The sequence below is a fragment of the Spinacia oleracea genome, chromosome 4 (assembly GCF_020520425.1).
Source record: "Spinacia oleracea cultivar Varoflay chromosome 4, BTI_SOV_V1, whole genome shotgun sequence".
Classification (NCBI taxonomy): domain Eukaryota; kingdom Viridiplantae; phylum Streptophyta; class Magnoliopsida; order Caryophyllales; family Amaranthaceae; genus Spinacia; species Spinacia oleracea.
The window spans coordinates 147,812,403-147,837,618 of NC_079490.1; the positions used below are offsets into that span (position 1 = coordinate 147,812,403).

At 38.5% G+C, this 25,216-nt stretch overlaps 1 protein-coding gene and 1 long non-coding RNA gene across 2 annotated transcripts; both read left to right on the top strand.

Annotated features, from left to right (window-relative positions):
• Window positions 1-5,238: 5,238 nt before the first annotated feature.
• On the top strand, window positions 5,239-10,338 carry LOC110777211 (uncharacterized). The gene is made up of 2 exons (XM_021981818.2): window positions 5,239-5,626; window positions 9,701-10,338. Exons 1-2 carry the CDS (start codon window positions 5,377-5,379, stop codon window positions 10,012-10,014), a joined length of 564 nt encoding a protein of 187 aa, XP_021837510.1. The 5' UTR covers window positions 5,239-5,376; the 3' UTR covers window positions 10,015-10,338.
• Window positions 10,339-22,074: 11,736 nt separating this feature from the next.
• LOC130459546 (uncharacterized) lies at window positions 22,075-23,901 on the top strand. The gene is made up of 4 exons (XR_008919016.1): window positions 22,075-22,489; window positions 22,582-22,630; window positions 22,720-22,834; window positions 23,352-23,901. It is a non-coding gene; the product is annotated as an uncharacterized lncRNA (long non-coding RNA).
• The last annotated feature ends 1,315 nt before the right edge of the window (window positions 23,902-25,216 follow it).

Genomic DNA, 25,216 nt, shown 5'->3' on the forward strand with positions numbered 1-25,216 from the left:
TGCTTGCGCGCTGTGGCGCAGCACGCTTGCTGCCCACACGCGACTGCTCGTGCCTTGCTCTCGCCCCTGCCCATACGCCCATTGCTCACAGCCTACGACACAAGGCAGAGCTGCTGCCTTGTGCTCGTGCACCATGCCCTTGCTCGCTGCATTCGTACCGCATGGTCGACGAGCTCCCTTGCTCGTCGTCGCACGCCCGCACTATACAACACCCATTAAGGGTAACACGTAGCATCCATTGCTTTGTGCGTGCAAGTTATATGAGCGAATCGCATAAAAATTAAAAATTTATATTCAAAATTAATGACAAATTAATAAATAATATTAATTTCATAATTTTAGGGCGAAAAATCGAAAATTTATTATTTAATTGAGGATATTTCGGTATTTACTACCTTTAAAATACACCACTTTTGTATTTACTACCTTATGAAATTTTTATTTTAAATTACTACCTTAAACTTCCAATTTTTTTTTACTTACTACCACTTTACATTTTTCTCATTTTAAAATTAAGATATCTCTTTCGTTTCTTAATCGTTTAAAGTGATTCAAAGTTCATTATTTTCCTTTTTCTATAGGGATTTCATTGAGAACGTCATTTCAAAGAAATTCGTTTGATAATTCATAAATATTTTAAAATTTTACAAATAATATTTAATTTGTTTAAACTTTTATGAAATGTTAAAAAGTCGGATCCCTATGGAATCCTTACACATAAATGAGAAGAATGAGCTTTGAATCACTTAAAATGATTAAGAAACGAAAGAGATATCTGAATTTTAAAATGAGAAAACTGTAAAATGGTAGTGAATACAAAAAAAATGGAACTTTAAGGTAGTAATTTAAAATAAATTTTTCATAAGGTAGTAAATACAAAAATGGTGTATTTTTAAGGTAGTAAATACCAAAAAATCCTTTAATTGATTTCCGATTAACATGGATTCAAGTCTAGGTCATAAAAAATTTAAAATTTAACATAAATTTACAATTTTTATGGTGGTTTTTAATCATAGGTCTCTAATTAAATTATAACTAATTATGAAAATCAAATTAATTCTAAATTATTTCAATTTTCAACAAATTATTCATAATTACAAATTAGATTGCATAATTAACAAGGCTAGGCATTCAAACTTGTTAAACATATACGGTAGGTCAATCAAAAATTCAAGATTTATCAACAAGAATCGCAAATATTTAATTTAACATCTTAAATTTACGAAATTTTGCACTCGAAAAACTAAAACCTCCGAAAAGTCATAGTTAGGCTTCGAATTTGAGATTTCTGGGTTCGGCCGAAAAATATTATTTTTGTCAAAATTTTAGAATGCCTTTTACATGCGGAATTGACACAAAAATCACTCGATTTGGATGAGTAACGAAGAACCTGCCGAAAAACTGCGTACGTATAATTAAATAAACGCAATTTGCAATTAATTAACAATTACGAAAATTAATCACCCCTTTTAATTCTTGCAAATTTGTAATATTTAACCATGTTTATGCAATTTAGATTATGAAAATAATAAGAGGCTCGTGATACCACTGTTAGGTTATGATACATATGACAATTCATAAATCATGCGGAAAAACCATAAAGCCAGGAAAGCATATTATATTCACATAATCATTTAGCATAGTATTGATGCATACATGTTGTAGCGTGCCTTCCCTAGCTGCGCCCGAACCGAACAAGAACAAGTCTTTAGGACTCCAAATGTCGTCCCTCCGTAGATAGTCCACAGTACGTCCGGATCCGCCTCAAGTTAGACCAACTAGAATCGCCCTTAAGGTTGCTAGGATTTTCGGCTACGTGTTTGCAAGTGTATGGCTGATTTTTCTATCAAAAACTTACCCTTTGAATACTTCAATCGTCCCTGCAAATAATGACCCTAGGCCCTTATTTATAGAGGTATGGAAAAGGAACTGGAATCCTATTAGGATACTAATTAGTTAAACTAGAATCCTAGTAGGACTCTAATTAATTAATATTTATCCTTTTAGGATTAGGAATTTAATCATCAAACAAATCCTATACTATTTAGGTTTCGTATGTGAACACAAACTCTACACGAGCATGACCCACGAGCGTGCAGGCCATGCCCGCGCACAGCCCACACGGCCGCTCGGCCCACGCGAGCCGCAAGCCCACGCGAGCAGCAGCACAGCTCGCAGCCCATTGCTGCGCGCGCTGCGCGCGCTGCCACGGCCTGCTGGGCCTGGCCTTGCGCTGGGCCTGGCGTGGCCTTGGCTGTTCGTGTGGCGCGCTTGGCTTGTTGGGCGATGGCCTGGCTTCGTGCTGGGCCCTCGTCCGGCAGGCCTCGTCCGATGCTTATTCGTACGATACGCTTCCGATTAAATTCCCGGTTCCGGAATTCATTTCCGATACGAACAATATTTAATATTTCCGATTCCGGAATTAATTTCCGTTTCAAACAAATATTTAATATTTCCGTTTCCGGAATTATTTTCCGATTCCGATAATATTTCCGATTCTGACAATATTTCCGTTTCCGGCAATATTTCCGATTCCGGCAATATTTCCATTTCCGATAATATTTTCCGATACGTACCATGTTTCCGTTTCCGGCAATATCTACGACTTGGATAATATTTATATTTCCGATACGATCCATATTTCCGTTTCCGGCAATATCATCGTTTCCGGAGTATTCATTTCTTGCTTGTGACGATCTCAGCTCCCACTGAAACCAAGATCCGTCGATTCCGAATATCCATAGATGGAGTATTTAATGCCATTAAATACTTGATCCGTTTACGTACTATTTGTGTGACCCTACGGGTTCAGTCAAGAGTAAGCTGTGGATTAATATCATTAATTCCACTTGAACTGAAGCGGCCTCTAGCTAGGCATTCAGCTCACTTGATCCCACTGAATTATTAACTTGTTAATTAATACTGAACCGCACTTATTAGACTTAACATAGAATGCATACTTGGACCAAGGGCATTATTTCCTTCACAAAAAACCAAGATCACCCTCAAAAGAACACCAAAGAAACCCAGAAAACCCTAGATCAACCAGGTAACCCACAAACACATACAACCAACCTTAGAAAACCCAAGTCACCAACAAACCCAGAAAATACGAGATCACACAAAAACCCCAAGATCAACCACAGATCGAGATCAAACAAAAACCCAGAAAACCACGAACACCCAGATTAACCCGAAAAATTCAGATCACCCATTAAAACACAAGATCAACGAAAAAACAAGATAAAAAAATACCCAAGATCAACGAGAAAACAAGATAAAAAACCCAATAAACCCAGATCACCCAAAAAACACCGATCTTCAAGATCTTCAACCCAAAAACCCAGATCAACCAAAGAAACTCGAAAAACCCATTTTTTTTACCCAAAAACGAACATGCAAAGAGATCTCACACAAATCTCAGCAAAAAAAAACACAAAATCAAAGGGGACTTTAGCTCACAAAAGATTTTTCTAGGGTTTAATCTCAAAAACCTTCGAAAAAAAAGAGAGCGTTTCAAATTCTAGAGAGAGAAACGAGAGAAACAGAGCAGAAAATTGAGAGAAGAAGTTGAAGAAATGAATGAGAGAGAGAGAGAGAGAGACGAGTGAATATGGGTGGGTGGGGGGGGGGGGGATTTATGGGGGACCATTCCAGATTTCCACACAAACCTAACTCCCCAAGTCTGACTTCCCCATTTAAAAAAAAAAATCTGTTTTTTATTATTTTTTTAATATTTTTTCCGTCACATTTGTTTAGAAAAGTGAGGTAATTTGTGTAATTGTTGGGAAGTTAAGGGGTATATTGGTAAAGTGTACGTGTCCAAAATAGAAATGTGACACTTATAAGGGAACGCCATAAATAGAAAAGTGACACTTATTTAGGAACGGATGGAGTATAATTTTGATGGATTTCCTCAATAAATCTTTCCAATTTGATAAAACGCAAAACGCGAATGGTCGTGAAATCAAACTAAACACGAACAAGAAATAATTCATCATTCGAACATAACTTCATTTAGGGATGTCAATGGGGCGGGGCGGATTTAGACCCCTCCCTCCCCGTCCCACCTAAAATTTTCATCCCCATCCCCGCCCCATCACCCATTGCGGGTACAAATTCATCCCCATCCCCGCCCCAACGGGTGTAAACTAAAATCTATCCCCGCCCCACCACCCGACTGGGTATCCATCCCCTTCTCATCTCCGCCCCATATCCGCACAATACCCACCTAATTGTTCTTATTTAGCAAACATTTCCATATATACGAAGTAATGAAAATTTAAGTTTAGAAAAAAATACTTTATAACTAAAGTAACACATAATTGAAAAAAATAACCATCATAACAAAAAAAATATCCAAACAAAAAAACTTAAATATATCTCCTAAATTCATTCTTATTTAGCAAACATTTCCATATATACGAAGTAATGAAAATTTAAGTTTAGAAAAAAATACTTTATAACTAAAGTAACACATAATTGAAACAAATAACCATCATAACAAAAAAAATATTCAAACAAAAAAACTTAAATATATCACCTAAATTCATATTATCACCTAAACAAATACGAAGTAAATCTATACCCATTCCATCATCCACGACGGGTATGAAGCGGGTAGACCTGGTTATCGGGCGGGGCGGGTCAGGGTCGGTGCGGGTCAGGGTCGGTGCGGGTCAAAAGAGGGTCGGGTATTGAAAGGGTCATTTTTAGCGGGTCGATAATGGGCGGGTCAAAAGCGGGTCGCGGGTCAATAGCGGGTCATTAGTGGGCGGGTCAATAAACGAGCAATGAAAAATGAAAAACAAAAGAGCCATGTACAAGTACAAGTAAATACGAAGCTATACACGTAATTTTTTGTATCATTACTATTTTAATTTTCAAAATAATTGTAGTATAAGTTTGACCCTATAATGACCCTGTCCAATAAAGGCCATGTCCAATAAGAGCCCTGCCCAATAAAAACCCTATTAACTTGACCCTAACCCAATATCCATTGGACTATCCTGTCCAATAACCAGGTCTAGAAGCGGGAAGAGTGGGGAACCCCATTCGAAATAACCCTAATCTGAAAACCCGATTATCACCTCAGTAATGGACCCCCTTTTGTTTTCCTTGAGGTTAATTTCTTGTGCGTTATTGTTAATTCCAAAAAATATTTCCAAAACCAGGAGGAAATAAGGAGACAACGCCTGTACAAAAAAAAAGAAAAAAAAGAAAAAAAAAAGGAGACAACGCAAAGTTTGCCTCATCCATTACCCACTTACCACATTTCCACATCCCACTCGCCCCACTCGCTCCCGTCCCCCCCTGCACTTCTCTCTCACGCTCAGATCTCTTCCCTTTCTACATTTTTCTCTCTCCTCCATTTCCATGGCGATTCTCCTCGAATCTCTCGCTATTCCTTGCTCTTTACCTTTTCCTTCAGCCTCACTTTCTCCGATTTCCTCTTCTTCCTCTACACCATCTTCCCTCTCCACTTCGCTCAAATTGCCAGAGTTCAGAGGCTTGAAGGTCAGCTCCGGTTGTTCAACTCGTGCTCTCGGATCGGTGACTTCGCGCGCCAGGATAGGTCGTCGTTGTAGCCGAATCGTTTGTGAGAGTTCTGATACAACTTTTCAATGTAAGCATTCACCTAATTTCTCCTCAGATTTTTTTACCTTTTTTGTCTGTGTTCTGCCTTTTTTTTTGGTCTGTGTTTGTGTTCGTATTTCATATTTCATATTTTGTATTTGATTATGTTGGCTAGGGTTTGTGTTTGGTTTGAGCATGACGACAATTTGAATGCGCCAAAATGACCTAAAGTTTCAATTCCAAATGTAAAATTTTGTAAATGAAAAGGACTGGATTTTGGAAACGAGGAGTCAATAATCTACGATTTATAAAATCGACGTTCATGTAGGCTTTTGAGTTTCGAGTTTTGGACTGTATTCTATGATCGTTAAATTATGGGGGTACAATATCCGCCAATCGCCATTGTCAAATTAAGTGGCTCCTTACATACATGTCAATTGTCAAAATGTCATTCTCTATGAACTTTGTATATATGAGTGCATGTAGAAGTTGGAAATTAGATAAAATGACTTACGGTTTAGAGGTCCGTTGAGAATTTGGAGGTTGTGGTTTGTGATTCCGGATACTAGGATCAAAAGTTTTGGAGGTTGTGGTTTTGGGATTGATTTGTTTGGGTGTAAGTTGTAATGTAGTATATTTTTCTTGGTCTGTTGCATGGGGAGCACACACCACCTCATTAAGGATTTGCTTGTAGTCACAAAATTGTTGTGTGAGCTATCAGTCACTCGTTCAAGATTGTAATAATTTTTCTTTTTCTCTAAGGATTAAGAAATTGATTGATTGATTGATAGAATTATGTGTTAGTACAACATGTTTACCTACGATTTCATTCCCACATTAGAAGTATTTGATTTATTCGGATTATAATAACTTCTCTTTTTCTCTAATTGTGGTGAAGGATTAAGCAAATTATTGATAGATATGTGCTTAGTTTTAAAAAGCGCGAAGCGCACTGAAGCGCAAAAGGGCTTTGGAGCTTAAGCGCAAAGCGAAAGCGCACCCGAAAAGAAATAATAAAATTTAAAACTTCAGAAAATATGGAGAAAATATGGAAAGAAAAGATGAAAAAAAAAGAGAAATCAAAACGACGAAAGAAAAGTTCAGAATTTGACGGGAAAAATCCGGCGAGAAGGCTAGAGAAATTCGGCTACGGGAGAAAATTGCACTAGGGTTAAACTTCCCAAATATTCGCTTTAAAAAAAAAAAAAATCACGTGATACTTTAAATAAGAAGATTAGAGTCACGTGGCTTTATTTTTTATAAAAAAGAAGGGTCTGATGTGCCCAGACTACAAGAAGCGCAAAAGCGCTAGGAAGCGCAAAAGCACCGAAGTGCGCGCTTCTTGTATGTCGCTAGGCTTCGGCTGGCATAAGTGTTTTGTTGTGAGCTTCTGAGCTTTAAGCACAAAAAGCGCGCTTTTTAAAACTAAGGATATGTGTTAGTACAACATTTGTTCATATGATTTCATTAGAAGTATTTGATTTATTCGGATTGTAATAACTTCTCTTTTTCTCTAATTCTGGTGAAGGATTAAGCAAATTATTGATAGATATGTGTTAGTACAACATTTGTTCATATGATTTCATTCCCACATCAGAAAGTATTTCATTTATACGGGAAAGAATGTCACCTTTAGGAATTAGTTCAAATTTGAGGGATACCCTTTACCTATTTTTTTATTTGGTGGGGTTGATGAGATAAGTTTAGATGAATTTGCAAATGGAGTGTATGAGGGACATTATGTGAAACGGTGAAAGTCACTATAAATATGCCATCTTCTTCAAACCTTTTGCTTGAAGCACACATTTTGGCACCTCAATATTCCTCTTCATTAGATCATCAACAGTAGCCTTCTCCCACCCGCCAGCCAAGTGTTTGTTCGATGCCTAGGAACTGCAAAGCTTTCCAGATGGTTTCCGATATGGACAACGTTACTGCCTCTTTCTCAATGTAAGGATTGGTCACCGCGACATATCACTATCTTAGTTGAAATTTTGTCCTGTTCGTATCTTATTTTCACCTTTATTGTTGGACATATCTTTTAGATGTATTGTTATAGTCTGATAGTTACAGTTAAGTCAGTAAGAAGCTTGTTGGAGTGGAGTATTCAGCAATTGACGAGGAAAGTTTTTGGTGGCTTGCTTTAATTGTTATGCATGAGGGCCTTGGATACTCAAGAAGTAAAAATATGTCTTAAGTTTTCGTTTGCTGCGCCCTTTATCTGGGACTCTTTAGAAATGCCATCGTTCTGATTATGCACATTGTGTTGATATATTAGTGATGGAATACAGACTTAGTCGATGTAGGAAATGTAGTATCAGAAACATGTGAATGGATGTTCAGCGGAAACTGAACAGCCCTTTTTCGGTCATCATAAACTAGAATTTTTAGGAAGGAGAAACAGTAGATTCGCCTTCTTTTGATACGCTAGTTATGTACTGATGTACAAGCCTCGTTTTTTTTGTTGAAATATCATCTTATGTGTTCATATTGCTGTGTTTTTTTTACTATTGCTATTGAAGCGAAATCCATTTTTTCTTGCTTGGTTGAGGCGAGTTCTTAGGTATTTTGTGGTGTGAGTATTGCATTTGAGGGTCTATAGGACTTGCATGTGTATGCTGAGTTAAAATGTGATACAATGAGATGCATGGCATTGTGGAAGGAAGACCATTTCATGAGAACATAGGGGTCATTAAGAGTTCATTTGTTTAATTACAGAAGTGACAAGATATTGTATTCTTCTGTGAAGCATTGCTGGAGTTCTGGGGCCTTCATTATTGTTTAGCAGGAATTAGCACCATCAATTTTGGGGAAATTGACAAAATGTTATATGAAGTGACACTTGTATTTTCAATAGCTGCACACTAAAGATTTTGTTTTGACATCACCATCTTTCACTATTTGTCCATGCAATTATTACGTCATGCCTAAAATATTCCATAAAATGCATAAGAGATAGAAGTAACTCTCGGCAGAGTATTCGTGGAAAATTTCCATTGCTAGTGACTAGTTGACTACTCCCTTTTTTTTAAGATAATAGGCAACGTTTGACTTTCATGGTTGATTATCTTGAAATCAAGTTCTTTTCTCCATCATTGGATCATATTGAATCTATAGAATGAGTTTTTCTCAAATACTTTCGAAGTTGAGTCAAATCTTCACCATTACAGACCAAACTTTATGGAAAAAGTTAATGGCATTTGACCTATTCTTTTGAGGCAGAGTTATTAGTACTGGGATCAAATAGTTTGAACATGATGTTAAGTTTATATAATAGTTAAAAGTATCTGAGAATACTTTGTTGGTAATTTTTTGGCGCCCCCTGCTATGTTGATCTGTTTGACATACCTTTACTCTTGATTTGTTATTCAACTGTTACTAGAAGAAGATTGAGTAAAATATAGGGAAGCTTAGACTAGGTGCTATTTTTAATTTGTTAGGAGTTTGATGGGTGATTGTAATGGTTTATGCATGGTGGAGAGGTAAATTTGTTCTTTGTTAAATATGTATTTTGTTGCTGTAGTACTATTCTTTGTCTCTCAATCCTAGGATTTATTCAGTGCTCTGAATAGATATGATTTCAATTGACACTCATAAAAGTCATGAGGCACGAATGCATTTATTCGTGCAATTACTGGCCTCCCTTTTTGAGAAGGCATAGGATGTGGAATTAAATTGGAGTCACTCAAATGTGTTGCTTCACATATTCTTTGTAGACTGGCCTCTATTTTTCTTGGGAGGACAACGATTTTAGTTAAAGGTTGATGATTTATAGGCTTTTGGAGTATTTTACAAACATGACTCCTTGCTTACCAAAAACATCAATGATGGACCCTTAATCATTGCTTTATTTTTCATCTTCTGTACGAAATCTTCAAAAGTCCCTCACTGTGGGGAGAATGTGGAGATAAAAGAAACTGGTTACTCTTTTGTCACTTAACTTTCCCACCAATGTACAAAAATTGATTGTCTTTGTATCAAATATTTTCATTCTGGTTACTGGGTTGGTTCATTTAAGTAATTGTTTGAGTAAAAGAGAATATGATACTTGTATTATTCTTTTAGTATAAAAATTAAGAAACATCATCCTGAGTTATACTTGCTTTTGCATGGAGGAACGCAGTGCCTTCTGTAACTGAAGAAACATGGAAATCCCTAGTCCTGGAATCAGAATTGCCTGTTATTGTAGAATTCTGGGCTCCATGGTGCGGGCCTTGTCGAATAGTCCAACCAGTAATCGATGAGCTATCGAAGGAGTTTGCTGGGAGGCTTAAGGTGTTCAAAGTAAACACTGATGATAGTGCGAACATTGCATCTGAATATGGAGTCCGAAGCATTCCAACTGTTATAATTTTCAAGAATGGCGAGAAGAAAGAAGCAATTATTGGTGCTGTCCCCAAAACTACTTTAACCTCCAGCATAGAGAAGTTCTTGTGAACGTGATTTGTGATATGGTGGGTAGTAAGTTGATCTTTGGATTCCAACTGGTTCTTTTTTCATTAGGTGGGTATATGGTGATGCTGTGCTAAAACAATAAACTTGATGTGGTCCTGTATAGTTGATGCTATTGTATTTGGATTCCTTGGAAGATTCGGGTTGAAGTTCCGTAGATGTGTCTGTTCTTAATGTGATAAGGTAGTAGCTTTCTAAAGTTCCATGTTAGATAACCTTTGTTAGAAGCGATATCGCATCTGATTTTCTCAAGGCTTAACAAGCTTTCCAGCAATTGCTATGACTTAAACAAGTTCGTTCTGGACTCTACTGAGTACTGACTGATATTCTAGCCTTTTTACTATAAAACTTTAAGCAAGTTTGTTCTGGAGTCTGGACCGTACCCGTCTATGATCAATTTGGTCGCTCACATGTACGTGGTTTTTCTGTGTTCATAAGACGATGCAGGACCTGTTTGATTACTCTTATCTTCAATGGGAATCAAATAATGTGAGAATAAAGCAAACCCTGACTTGGAATTCAAGCTTTTGTTTGTTCGTTGGAGAAACAACTTTTTGCTTTGCATTCTACTTTTTGGTGGACCGTTTATTATGAAAGGGGTATCAGTAAAATCATGTCTAATTAATAGATTTCTAACAATATGATCAACGTATAGGATTCTTTCTGTTTCTTTTCGCTTATTTTGATGACCAAAAGGTCTTGCGCGCACAAGGTGTATAATAAATTTATTGTACATCAATATAACTTTTATGCAGTTTTTTGTAACTTTAACCTATTTTTCTATAACTTTTATATTATAAAATTAAAAAGTTGATAGATAAATATTTTAAAGGGTTAAATGATTAATTTGTACATTATTATTGATTTTGAAGAAATAATTTTTATTCAAATTAAAAAGTTTATCATTAAAAAATAGATAACTTTTACATATATAAATGTAACTTTTAAGCATTTTGAGTAAACTTTTTCTCCGGTATACAATATTTATTGTACACCCATTATAAATAAGAATTTGTGTTCAATGACACTCAAGTTAGGAAAAAAATATCTATATTTTCCTTCTTTATCTGGTGTAAAAACTTATCCGATTTAACTCGTCTCACCCTAGTTAGCACGGTTTGAGGTAGCGATATGATATATCCCACTTTGCAAAAGTTTTTTTGGAAGACTGTGAGATCTTGGCCGATTTAGCCGTGTCTAAACTGATTTTGACCGCATTAAACGTTATTAGCCTCTCATCTACTCAATTTTTGTAACGGAATTCTCATGCTTTCCACAAAAAAAGGGGAAAAGGACAGAAATGGATAGCCTCAATTGAAATAGAGTAGCGAACTCCATTTCCAAATCTGAAACAAGAGAGGAGAAAGAAGGCAGACATAGGAATTCATTTAATTTTATCACTTGTAGGGTTTAGGGGAGCAGGACTAGGGTAGGTGGCGAGTGGACTAACATAGGGCTTCTTTCTTAATTACACTAGTTTTTATCACAATTTTTTTAAACTCACATATTGTAATGTTATACAATTAAATATAGGAACAAATATATTTTAAAATAATATTATTCCGTATATAATTAACATTAATTAACGGGGATAGTTTGGATATTTTATAGGGGGAACATCAAAAAAGTCAACTTCAAGAGTTGGCTTATAGAATAGAGATACTCACGTGTTGGGCTTAAAGGAGAGAACGGGAGAGCTTGTTGTTGTCACTTGTCTCGACCTTTTTAAATATAAGTGATTATCTTCAATGAGTCCAAAACGCAGGAGAGCCGCGATCTTTTTATATGGAACTAATTACGAGATTCTTCAAATAAATTCTCAACTAATTCTATTTAAAAATTCAAAATAAATAAAATTTTATATCACTATCACGACAATTGTGATACAGTTGGTGTCTAACACATCATTTTTTTTACTGAAACACTATGACCAATACCACATTTTTTATCCATGTTCTTCATGCATTATGATTGGTGATTTAGAAAATGCACTACGGGTATGGGCGAAATTCTGGAGATAGAAGACGACACGTTGGGACTGGATAGATACCGCCGGCTCCGGATTATGCTCGACGTTTCAAGGCCGCTGAGGCGGGTGAAGGCTACAACAGATAAGAGAGGGAGGGAGGTGCTAGTCGAATTTGCCTATGAGCGTCTCCCTTTCTTTTGCTTTGCGTGTGGAGTTATGGGGCACTCTGAACGTGACTGCATTGCCGTCTCGGAGGAAGACAAAAAGAAGGGGCTAGAGTGGGGGATGTTTCTCCGAGCGTCACCAAGGAAGGGAAGAGGTAAGGAGATGGAAGAGTTAGCTGCGTTACCGGCATGCAGACGCAACCTGTTTGTTACAAAGAAAGCTGATTGTCAGGCTATGGGCTCGAGCGCTGCTAAACCTAATCTAAAAGTGCCCCTAATTGACGATACAGTGAAGGAATTGGGGGCCCTGGGCATAGAAGGTGGTCTGAAGCTGCTAGCCCCTACGAAGCAAGGCAGTGAGAGAGTGGGCGTAGTGGACGCGGGGCTAGAGGAGAAGAATGAAGCGAATGATGGTGCAATTGGGCAAGGTAGAGTGGAGGGTATACCTGGTGGGGTGCAGACTGAGTTAGGGGTGATAGATGGACCACTTTTGAAGTTCAATATGGGGGTAGTTGGGGAGAAGAAAAAGGGGCAAGGTAGAAGTTGGAAAAGGCTGGCGAGGGGGGCGAGTGAAGGAGAAGGAAATGGTGATGATAAGGGGAGGGAGGAGGAGGTCCGAGGCAAACGAGTTAGGGATGCGGATTGTGAGATGATCGATGGGGAGGGAGTGGGGAAGAAGTCAGCTATTCTAAGTGTATCATTCGGATTGGGGGAGGCGGAGGCTGTTGTAAGGCAGCCCCGCCCACCTCAATGAGTATTCTCAGTCTCAACTGTAGAGGGTTGGGCAACCCCTTTGCAGTTGATGGTCTCCGGCACCTAATCCGGAGGGAGGCCCCGTCGATGATTTTCTTATCTGAGACGAAGTTGAGCGGAAGGGAGTTTAGGAGAGTACAAAGTAGATTGGGCGAGTTCGAGGGTCTGGCCGTAGACTCTATGGGAAGGTCAGGGGGGCTAGCGTTGCTTTGGAGGAAGGGTATTGATGTGAATCTTCGAACCATGTCGGTTCATCATATCGATGTCTTAGTTCGAGGGGGCCTGGGTGAGGAGGAATGGAGGTTCACTGGTTTCTATGGTTGGCCAGAGGTGGGAAATAGGGCTTTGTCATGGCAATTACTGACTGACCTGGCAGCCCAATCCCATCTCCCGTGGTTGTGTATGGGAGACTTTAACGAGATCCTATTCGGGTCGGAAAAAGTGGGTGGCAATGCCAGAGCAGAGTGGCAAATGACAAACTTTCGAGAGGCGGTGGATAGGTGTGGCCTTAGGGGAGTACCTTTCTCGGGGTACGAGTTTACGTATGACAATGGCCGAATGGGTGAGGAGAACACGCAATGCAGACTCGATAGGGCTTTGGCTACGGAGGAGTGGGTGGATTACTTTCCGGAGGGTCACTTATGGCATTTAGATAGGGAGTGGTCGGACCATGCACCTATTAAGTTAACTTTGGGGCGAAAGGAGGCTAGAGTGGCTCTTGAGGATAAGCCGTTTCGTTTTGAGCAGATGTGGACGTCGGAGGAGGAATGTGAGGGTATTGTGGAGAGTGCTTGGTTGGGAGGGGTGGATTTACATGCTAAGATGGGTATGTGCGCTGAGAACTTACGATCGTGGAGTGAGGAGAAGTTTGGGGCAACCTTCCGTGAGCTAAAGAGTAAGAGGAAGAAGTTGAAAAAACTAAATAAGCATGGGCTGTCGGCAGCTCAACTCGATCAACAGAGAGCTTTAGTGAGGGACATTGCGGGCTTGGTTCAACATGAAGAGGTCTACTGGAAGCAAAGATCTCGAGTTCTATGGCTGAAAGAGGGTGATCGAAATTCAAAATTCTTTCACCAAAGAGCCTCGGGGCGGAGAAGAAGGAACTCTATTCGTGGGTTGAAGGATGATGACTATGTCCTATGTATGGCCGATGAGGAAGTTAGCAGGATTGCTACCTCTTACTTTCGTGGCATTTTCGCTTCCTCTAACCCGCCGCTCGTGGACCAGGCCTTACAAGAGTTCCAAGGGCGAGTTTCGGAGGATATGAATGCCATTTTGAGACAGGATTATACCGAGGAGGAGGTGGTTCGAGCCCTTAGCCAAATGCATACGATCAAGGCCCCAGGCCCGGACGGCATGTGCCCCCCCTTTTTTCAGACTTACTGGCATATAGTTGGGCCCTCGGTCACTAACACGGTTTTGGGTATTCTAAGGGGAAATGCGATTCCGCAACCACTTAATAAAACCTTTATTGCTCTCATTCCAAAAAAGAGCAATGCGGATCGTATAGTGGATTTCTGGCCAATCTCTTTGTGTAATGTGGTGTACAAGCTAGTGTCGAAAGTGCTTGCAAACAGGTTGAAGCAATTCTTGGATAAAATTATTGCCGTTAATCAAAGCGCCTTTACTCCGGGACGTTTGATTACGGATAATATTTTGGTGGCGTTCGAACTTTTCCACCATATGAAAAACCTGAAGAGCGTGGAAGGATGTATGGCGATGAAGTTGGACATGCCCAAGGCGTACGATAGGATTGAGTGGGGATTTTTGGAGAAGGTGTTGGAGAAATTCGGTTTTGGTAGGGCTTGGTGTGATCGGGTGATGAACTGCGTCCGTTCAGTCACCTTCTCGGTCTTAGTCAACGGTCGGCCATCGGAGGAATTTGTACCAGGAAGGGGGATTCGACAGGGGGACCCGCTATCTCCATATTTGTTCATTTTGTGCGCTGAAATCTTCTCACACTTACTTCGCAAGGCGGAAGAGAACAACCTGTTACATGGCATTCGTATAGCTCCGAGTGCACCTGTAGTGAACCATCTGCTCTTCGCGGACGATTGTATAATTTTCGCTAAGGCTGGGGTTCAAGATGCGTGCTTCATTCAGGAGGTGCTCACCTTGTATGAGTTGTCGAGTGGACAGAAGGTCAATTTGGAGAAGACTAATATCTCTTTTAGTCGGGGGGTTCCGGAGAGTAGGAGGTTGGAGTTGGCGGGTAAGCTGGGGGTCCGAATAGTGGAGGTGCACGACAGATACTTGGGGCTCCCGACAACGGTTGGGAGATCGAAGAAGGTTATTACGAGGGGTCTTAAAGACAAACTGTGGAAAAAGCTACAAGGGTGGAAAGTGATGGTTCTATCTAAGGCGGGTAGGGAGGTTATGATAAAGGCAGTGGCCCAATCTCTCCCTACTTGTGCGATGAGTGTTTTTAAGCTTCCATCCTCTTTTTGTGATGAACTACGATCTCTTGTGGCACAGTTTTGGTGGGGACAAAAGCAGGGTGAAAGGAAGATACACTGGGTGGCATGGAGGAGGTTATGTCGGCCGAAGGAGGAAGGTGGTATTGGTTTTCGGGATTTTAAGTTATTCAATTGGGCCCTTCTTGGTAAGCAGGCTTGGAGGCTTGTTAAAAACCAAGGTAGCCTGATCGAACAAATACTAAGAGCGAAGTACTATCCAAATGGGTCCTATATGCAGGCGGAGCTGGGCAGCTCGCCAAGTTACACTTGGCGCGGAATTTGGGAGGCACGTTGGGTGATCCGGAGAGGAATACGGTGGAGGGTGGGCAATGGTGATAGCATTAAAGTGTGGCACGATAAATGGGTGCCAGGTACGCAATCAAGGAGGGTAATTTCGCCAAGAGGTGAGTCGGAGGCTGACCTAAGAGTAGGGGCCTTAATCAACCCGGTGACGCGCGATTGGAACGTGCAGCTGCTAGAGAGCTTGTTCCTTCCTTTCGAACGTGACAGAATTTTGAGCATTCCGTTGAGCCATAGATTACCGGAGGATACTCTTTGTTGGGATCTCGAAAGAAACGGGACCTATTCGGTCAAGTGTGCGTACTGGGCGGTGTTCGGGGATGAGTGGAAGGGAGAGGAGACAACCACCTCGTCGTCCAAGACTTTGTGGTCGCGAGTTTGGAAGACAAAAGTGCTGCCCCGTATTAAAACTCTTCGCATGGAGGGCATGCCTTAATGCTCTCCCAACTAGACATGGGATTAGTGTGAGGGTGAAGGAGTATGATGGGAGGTGTGGGGTGTGCTCGAGGGAGGATGAAACGATCCTACATGCCTTGAGAGATTGCTTGCTTGCTCGTGAGGTGTGGCGTAGTAGCTCAATGGGGCACCTGGCCACATGACGCTACTGCTCGCTGCTCGATTGGTGGGAGGCAAGTTTCAACTCGCTAGACGAGGAGGAGATGGGTAAGTTCTTAACGTTATGTTGGGCCATCTGGGGGGCAAGAAATAAGTTTGTGGTAGCGGGCGAAGAGTTTGATCCGGTGGCTACAATGGCGTATGCTACGAAGACCAGTAACGAGGTGTGCATGGAGAACCACGCGTCGGATGGGGGCGCTCAGGGAGGAGGAGGAGGGAGCAGTCACTCGGCCCATTGGTAACCGCCTGAAGTTGGTTGGGTGAAAGTGAATGTTGATGCGGGCGAACTGGGGGAAATAGGCCACGGGTTAGGGGTAGTGGTGCGTGACAGCGAAGGGAGTGTGTTGGCTTGTGCTACAAGGCAAGGGGGCGAGGTCTGGGAGGCGCTGATAGGGGAAGCAAAAGCGATGGTCTATGGTATGCAGATTGGAAAGGATTTGGGTCTGAGAAATGTTGTCTTCGAAAGTGATTGTCAGGTACTGGTTAATGCGCTAAGGGGAGGATCTGAAGGGTGCAGCAGTTTTTCGTTAATAATAGATGATATCTTGCATTTATGTTCTGATTTTGATAATTTCCGTTGGTCGTTTGTAAAACGCAGTGGTAACAAAATTGCTCATGACTTAGCTCATTTCCAGCCTTGGGAATTTGGGCAAAGGATATGGGACGATGAGTTTCCAGAGTGTGTCTTGATCGGTGCTTTAGCCGACCTATCTATTTAATTCTCCCCTTTAGTGGGTTCCTTCAAAAAAAAAATAAAAAAATGCACTACGGAATTCTATTTTTTTTAAGGAAATCCTCCCCAAACAAATACCCCCAATACTTTTGACCTTAATTACTCCTAATGTGCTTTTGATCTATCCTTTCACAAGTTTCGAAGTTTGATTAGCAAGTTATTTGATTGGTCAAGGTTTACCACTTATCATTTACTGCTATTTGCTACTTAAACTATTGCCGTACTTCATTTTTATGCATCTTGTGGTTTTAGTCAAAGGCTCAAAAAGTCAAAATGTTAAAAGCTACACAATTCATAAAACCTAAAACGCTATGTAACACCCTGACCTCTAATTCAATTATTAAAGCATACTCAGCAGCGGAATTAACCTAATTCGGTCGGGACATTACCAGCCGTAACTCCCTCTTGGGAATTACAAGGCAACCATCAATCATAAGCTATTAAATCCTTCAAAATTAACATAATAATCCTTTATATTCCCAAAGTAAAAGTACATAACTTAGTAAAAATCTTTAATTAAACTATTAAAACTTAGAACATTAACTAGGTGAATGTTGTTAAAGTGAAATCCTCGCCACTACTCGTTTCCATCGTTCCCAGCAGTACCTAAAACAGAAAACAAAAACGGTGAGCCGAAGACTCAGTAACGAACTATTCTAGCAACGTAAATTCATTTCAATTCATTTTATTTAATAACACAGGGAGAGTAGAATAATGTAAAACATTTTATAAAGTCCTTTATTTAATTCATTCATAACTTTTGGGTGCACATGCTAGCCGTGGCAAGTATGACATGGTGGAACGTCTTCCACGATGGACCGCTGTCCATAAAACATGGGGCCTTGGCCCGAAAACATGAGAGCCTTGGCTCAATGGGCGGATGCCCCATGGGTACATGCATGACCGAGAATCGTAACCTGTGAACATATACTGCCAAACGGACTAGGTCTTTCACTTTCATTTATCATGTTTCATTTAATTTTACATTTTAGCCTTTTTACTTCAGTTGAAGTAACATCATTCCTTTAGATCATGTGATCAAAATAAAACATCCTTTAGATCCTGGGATCAATAACATATCATTTCTTTCAAGGCATCATATAAACATCATTTCTTTCATGGTTTCTTATAAACCAAATTTTATAAGAATTTCAATCAATCATATTATAAGAAATAGTTCCATCAAATCATATTATAATAAATAATTCAATCAAATCATATTTCATCCCACAATCCATAAAACACATCAAAACATTTAATTCATAAATTCAATCATAACGTTATAATTTCATAAATCATATTTATAAGGGGATTGCGGGTACTAGCAATAACCGTTACCTAACTCCGCGATTTGCTAGGGATTTTTCCTTGGTTCGTTCGTCCTGAGCTCCGAGTCCAATTTCTTTCAAAATATTAAATAATTAAATTAGTACTAAAACGATAAATAATTTGAAATCAATATTTTTATAAATCATGAATTTTATAAGTAATGAATTTATAAATAACGAATTTTAATAAAAATATAATTTCATAATTTAAATATTATTAATCGAAATTTCAATCGAAATATTTACTTATATTTCATAAATCGATTTTCATGAAAATATTAGTTAAATTCTATTTTGTTAAGTAAAGCTAGTAATTAGTAAAATCGATATTCAATAATTAAACCTGAAAATAATAACAATTTTATTAGTAAATAATTATATCATAAAAATTCATTAAAACATAAAATATTGACAAATTGAAAATCTGAGAATTCAGATTGGTCTTACCCAAAGCCCAAACGGAAGGTTGGCCCAACTTAAATTTGGATTGGAGGAAAATGAATCAAGTTTCAATTGAAACTGATTCTTCTCCTCTATTTTTTTTTTGAACGAGGCACGAACAAAGGGGAGGGATGAGGCACGAAGACCCAGGGAACGAGGAAGAGGGAGGAAGGAAGGCTGGGCTGGGTGGCTCAACGCCGCGGCTGCGCGCGTCGGAGGGCGGCGGTGATGGTGGAGGCTGGGCGGCGGCACAATGGTCAAAGAAGAGAGATGGAGGTGCGAACAAGGGAGGAAACATAGGAGTTTGAGGGGCGCTTGTGGCGGTTTTTGGGCGGAGGTAAGGCGACTTGCCGGGTTATTTTGGGGCGGAAGTTGGCTAGCAAGGTGGTGATGGTGGCTGGAGGTGGTGGTGTGTGGCGTGGGTGGTGCAGCGTGGCAGAGAAGGGGAGGGAGATAGGGGAACGGGGCAGGGGATGCGTGCGGAGGAGGGAGAGGGTGAGGGAGGTGTGGTGGTGGTCGAAGGTGGTTGGGCGGTGTTGGGTGGTGGTGATAATGGTGGTGGACAGTGGTGGTTGCAATGGTGGCAGACGGTGGTTGTTGGTGGTGGTGGGTTTGAATCACAGAAAATCAAGGAGACTGAGATTGAATTTTGGGTTTTGTTGATTTATTGAAATTGAATTGGAAAATCTGATTTTTGTAAATAGGTAGAGTGAAGAAGAAGGAGAAGTCCTTGGTCTCCAAGGCATGAATTTGGACTGATTTTCAATGAAAGGGAGGGATGAAATATACGTGGAGAGGAGGAAGAAGAAGAGAAATGGAATTTTTCTCTTTCAAGGACATTTTCGTAATTTCACCAAATTAGGCCAATTTCAGAATTTTGTTGCCATTTTTGGAAACTACCAAAAATAGAAATGTTTAGCTAAAATAATTCTTTATATAATTATCGTTGACGAAAAATAAATAAATTTCGTTTATAAACTTATCGTTTAAAATAAATCGTAAAAACGTTTAAAATAACGAAATTCGATTATTCGTAATTATTTAAAACGAAATCAAGTTAATAAATATTTTTAATTTTAATAAATCAGGTTTAAATATTTCGGGGTATTACATCCTTACCCCCTTAGAAAAAGTTTCGTCCTCGAAACTGGAACTCAGTCGAACTTGCCATTCTTAGAAATCATACCATTCATACTTAATCGTTCTACTCGTCATTTATTGAAAACATACATGTCATAACCAATCATTTGATCTCACGCATAAGCACGGTTGACACATTACACATTCATAGAAAATATGGTGATTTGTACATCATATCGTTCTTAGGCGACTATTTGAAGATGTTTCGCTTTCATTTGTTATTGGGCTCCTTTGATGCAGGAATCTTGTCGTTGACTTCATTACTTGATTCGTTTTGATTTCGATCTTCGATCTTTTCTTCTATGTTAAATAACTTTGTTGACTACGTTCGTTGCAGGGGTTCGAGTCCAATCATGTGACTAGAATACATCATTAGACATATGACTTTGTTACTTATCCTTTATATTTTAAGTCGACAAACCTCAGATTTTGCGGATAATGCTAAGTCATCAAGCGTGCCTTTATCACAAACGATCTAGCTCCCAGAAAACTTAGTTCAGATTACCTGGTCCTATAGGCATGTCATATGTTGATTTTCTAATCTTCATTCCATTGCATTCCTCAATCATTCATAATTCTTTTCGAAATTCTAACATTCAATGATATCATCAACCTTATTAACAAATTAATTCTTGATAACTTATTTGTTGTACAATCCTCAAAGCTTCATGTGTAAACTCAATTTCATATTTTCACCATAAATCATGTTGGGTCCCGCATACTATTCTTGCATAACTTTAAAATTTCTAGCTTAGCTTCCCTAACATATCTGAGAATACACTTAGGTACTTACAACCACAACAACAATCATTATGATGGATGCGGAAAGGTAACTCGAAAATCAACCATAACTTGGACGTTTTAAACCTTGAATACCTTGATTTAATTTGTGATTTTCAACTTATAAAATACAAACTCATGCTCTTTCGGTATTCTATCATTCATCCTTATTGATAGACCAATTCTTGATAACTTCTATTGGTAGAATCCTCAAGACCTTATTCATGTGTCAATTCAGATGGGTCTTTTATCATAACTCATGTTGGGTTCATAACATTTCTGCTTAACTTCTTAGCTTCCTTAATAGAGGCATATCAATCATCTTTTAGTCCTTCAACATGCGTTTCTTTGATTTTACTTCAAAACAATAGTGTTCAACAATTTCTCTCCTAAGTCAAATTCTTTCACAATAGAGGGTTGAGCCCAAATTACGTGACTCGGTCTTTGAACGTAGCCTGGTTTAGATTTCCATATATACTCAAAATATACGGTAGATACTTTAGCATAGATTAGTCTAGGTTGTTCACTCTAGATTGCCATTTCATAGCCTTCGAAACTACTTTCTTGCCAACTTGACATATTTCAAAACTTCATGAACTCCTGTAATTTCCTCAAATTTGTTTCTTATGGTTCTCCATAATTCTTAAACTATCCAGAGGCAGGTTTACTAAATGTATCAAAGCACAGGTCTTAATTGTGATTCGTCAAGATCTCCCACACAATTGATAATCCCAAAATAATTTCAGCTAACTTTATGGTATTTCGTTTACAACCTCTAGTATATTCTTAATAGCTCAACGAACCTTCAAAAATACTTTTGCACCAATTCCATTGATACCGGATATATGACGCATAATGATAACTTACCTTAATCCTCAATAATACTCATACATTATCGTTTCTTTGCACGTAAGATTGGGGTTCCCAAGGTAACATTTTCATGTTATCATTCTTAAAATGATTTCCCCAAATCAACTCTTCTCATCTTATTGAAAACTAAAATCTTGTTCTCTTATTAAAGGTCTATCATGGTTCCTTCTCGAAATATATTTGGGCACTTACTATAAGCAACTAAAGTTTCCTTTCCGTAACTGTCTAATAAACTTTCAACTTCAATCTTTTGTCTCTTAGTCATTGTAGAAATTTACCCTCCTTTTTCAACGATTACCTGTCAATCTTCCTCATATTTGTTAACCTATTAGCCTCACATCACATCATTCCAATATGCCTGGACTTCCTCAGGTCACCTAGTACTCAACAACCTACACATATCAACCTATTTGGTATAAACTAGGAACATATTGTAATCCCCCATAATTTTATATATTTTGTTTATATATTTTAACGTATATTAATATATTTAAATATAATTTACGGATTTCAGAAATGAATATGTAATTAAAATATAATTATTTTATTTCATTTTGAATACTTTTAATGATTTACGAAATCAAAATGTATATTTGAATTTTCCGTTAAAACGATTTCGAATTACGAAACCACGTTCTATTGAAATTAGAAAGCAATACTAAACATTGTGGATTCATCAACCTAAATCCTACTCCTAGCCCAATTGGGCAAAGCCCAAACCAATAAACCCAACTAAATACTCCCTCCTCTTCTCTACTCTTACGTGAAACCAAAAGAAGAAAAAAAAGAAAAAAAAAAGAGAAACCCTCCTTCAATTCACGCACAACTCAGCCATCTCTCCTTCCTCCCCTCCACGCCGTCGCCCACTGCCGGACCACCACCTGCACCGACGACCACCGTCGACCCTCGTGGTAACTCCTTCTTCCTCTCCCTTCTTTCGGTTGTCTTGCCCTGCTCCTCCTCGTCGTTTTTCCCCTCCTTAACGGTGTTATTGGTTTCACAGCACCACCTTTGCGCCTAGCCGCGCCGCTGAGCCACCGCCTTCGCCGCCGGTATACTTCTTCCTCCCCCTTCTCTCTTTTGTCCCTTCCTCTCTTTTGGTCGTGCTTGCTCCCCTCACTCGGTTTTCTGTTTCGCCCAGCCTCCGCGAGTCTCTTCGCCACCCGCACAACACCACCTTCGTCAGCTCAATCGACCGTCGCTGCCGCGCCGCAAAGTCTACCGCCGGCCAGCCTCCTCCTCATTCTCTCCTTGTGGTTATTTCTTAAACCCTAAGTTATTTAAATGTTTTAGTTATATTATTAATTTAATTTATGTTTTGATTGAATTAAATTTATGATTTTTGTGATTTATTTATGAATTTCAGATTTTAATATTGCATAATTGAATTACTAATTTTCAGATTATATATTTTGATTAAAAATAGGGGTTTTAATTATTAAAGCATGGATTTTTAAGGTTTTTATAGTTTTAAACCATGGTAGGACGATTACAAGTTATTAAAGTTATTGTTTTTTTTATGATTTCAAACATGTTAATTATGTTTTGGAGTAGTTTGAAATTAGTTAGATTGCTGGAAATTTAAAGTATGATGCTTTGAAGAGTTTTCAACGAATTTCAATAATTAATATAATAATTATGATGCTAGGAAATCAAATATTCAAGTTTCGATATTGGAAAATGTTCTAATTATGTTTAGGAAGGGTTTGAAGCTCCCTAATGTTGCTGAAAATTCAATATGAATTGATATGAGTCTATATTGGTTGTTGTTAGGTGGAGAATTCTCCGTAGGCGACTTCTGAATTATTAAAGTGGTCTTGCAGTTTGTTTACACAAGGTACGTACATACCTGTGTGCTTGGAATGTGTGCTAATTGTTGAAACCATGTTGAATCTTGTTGTTGAACTTGGTTATGTTGATATTATTGTTGAACTTGGTGATGTTGATATTATGGACGAACTGGGTTATATTGAATGTGCATGTTTAATACTGTTGGACAAACTTATTGAACTTATTTTGCACTATGAGAACTGTAACATGTTAGTATGGATGATTGATACAAACATGTTGGTTGGGAACACTAGATTATTCTATATGATTGGTTTGGATCGATTGGTTGTTGTTCCCTTTCTATCTTTTCACTACTTTATGAGGGCGGAGGACCTTGTTTAGTAAGTTGAAACTTTATGCCCATATACAGGGTTGCTCATGGTTAAAGGAAAGGTTGGTTAAGTTGGAATGAGTCTTGATTGATGCTTTTATGATCACTTACTTAATTCCAAGATAAAAACAGTTGTGAACAAATGTGAATTGTCTGTCTTATGTAATGGTTGAGTCATAACGGAATCTCAATTTGTAAATCATGTAAAGTGAAACTGAATAGCAATAGCTTTAGACTGTGCACGTCTGAAGTGACGGACAAACAGGAGTTGGGGTTCATGGTGGTAGCCCATGGCCTTTTCTGGGACCGGATTGATCACCGTGTCCTATTTTTATTTAAACGTTCCTCGATATCGCAGGTCACTGAGGTTACGGAGTCGCGCCCGTACCTCGTCTTCCTTAGTGAAGACTTCTGGATGGTCAACTCGGTCCATTGTCTATTTCAACTAAAATAATATTATGGTTATTAAGCCTAGCTTAGTCTAGTCAAGTATAGTCGTCAAATTATTATGTTTTGTCTGTCCTTACTTATATTTATTAGTATCATGATAGGGTTGTTGGTTTGATAGTATCATGCTAGGATTGTTGTTGTTTTAGTATGTAGTACTCAGCTTTGCTGATTACGTGCTTTGTTTGTGTGTGTTGATCATGGCTATGCCTTATTGATCCTGTGATGACCCATCTTTGGTGAGCTGTCTCTAAGGATCAATAAGCGTTGCCCATCTACAGGTTTGAAGATGATGCATCATTGGGATCGGGATTAGAGAGCTTGTAGTTCTATTCGTTTAATTAAGTGATTTAATTTGTTAACTTGGATTTGAAATTTGTCATACTATTCGTGTTTCCTTAATTCAGTTAATTGGTTTGGACCTAATATGTAATAGATTATTTATGAACCTAAAAGTTAGTTTTATGTTTTCCGCTGCAAAATTCTGAATAAGCCGTAACGTTTTCACACGGGCGATAATACTTTGATAATTCCCTACAGTTATATTTAAAAAGAGGTTATTTTAGAAAATGGGAATTGTTGGGGTGTTACAAAGTGGTATCTAGAAGCTAAGGTTTTACTTTAATAAATTTTTAGGCGCCTAACTATCTAGTTATTTAAAATAAATTTCTTAAAAATCGAGCTTCTACGTATTATAGTGTTAAAAAAAAATTGGTACTTTTTTTTGGGGGGCCGATTTCCTTTTATCTTGTTTGAAAGTATACGATATTCCTTATTTACGTTCGAAATCAAATTATTTTTCCAAGTTAAAGTGATACTTTCGACATTTTTATTTTTCTTATTATTTTTTATTCAAACAAATAAATAAAAATAATATGAATACATTTTTTTTTAAAAAGGAGTTCAAATTTTTTTTTTAGTTGGTTTAAAAGTTAGAATTCGTTAGTTAGGAAATATAAAATCTTTTTCGAATTAATAACTTTATTTTCGAATTTATTCGATACGCATTTCCTTAATTTATTTTACTTTA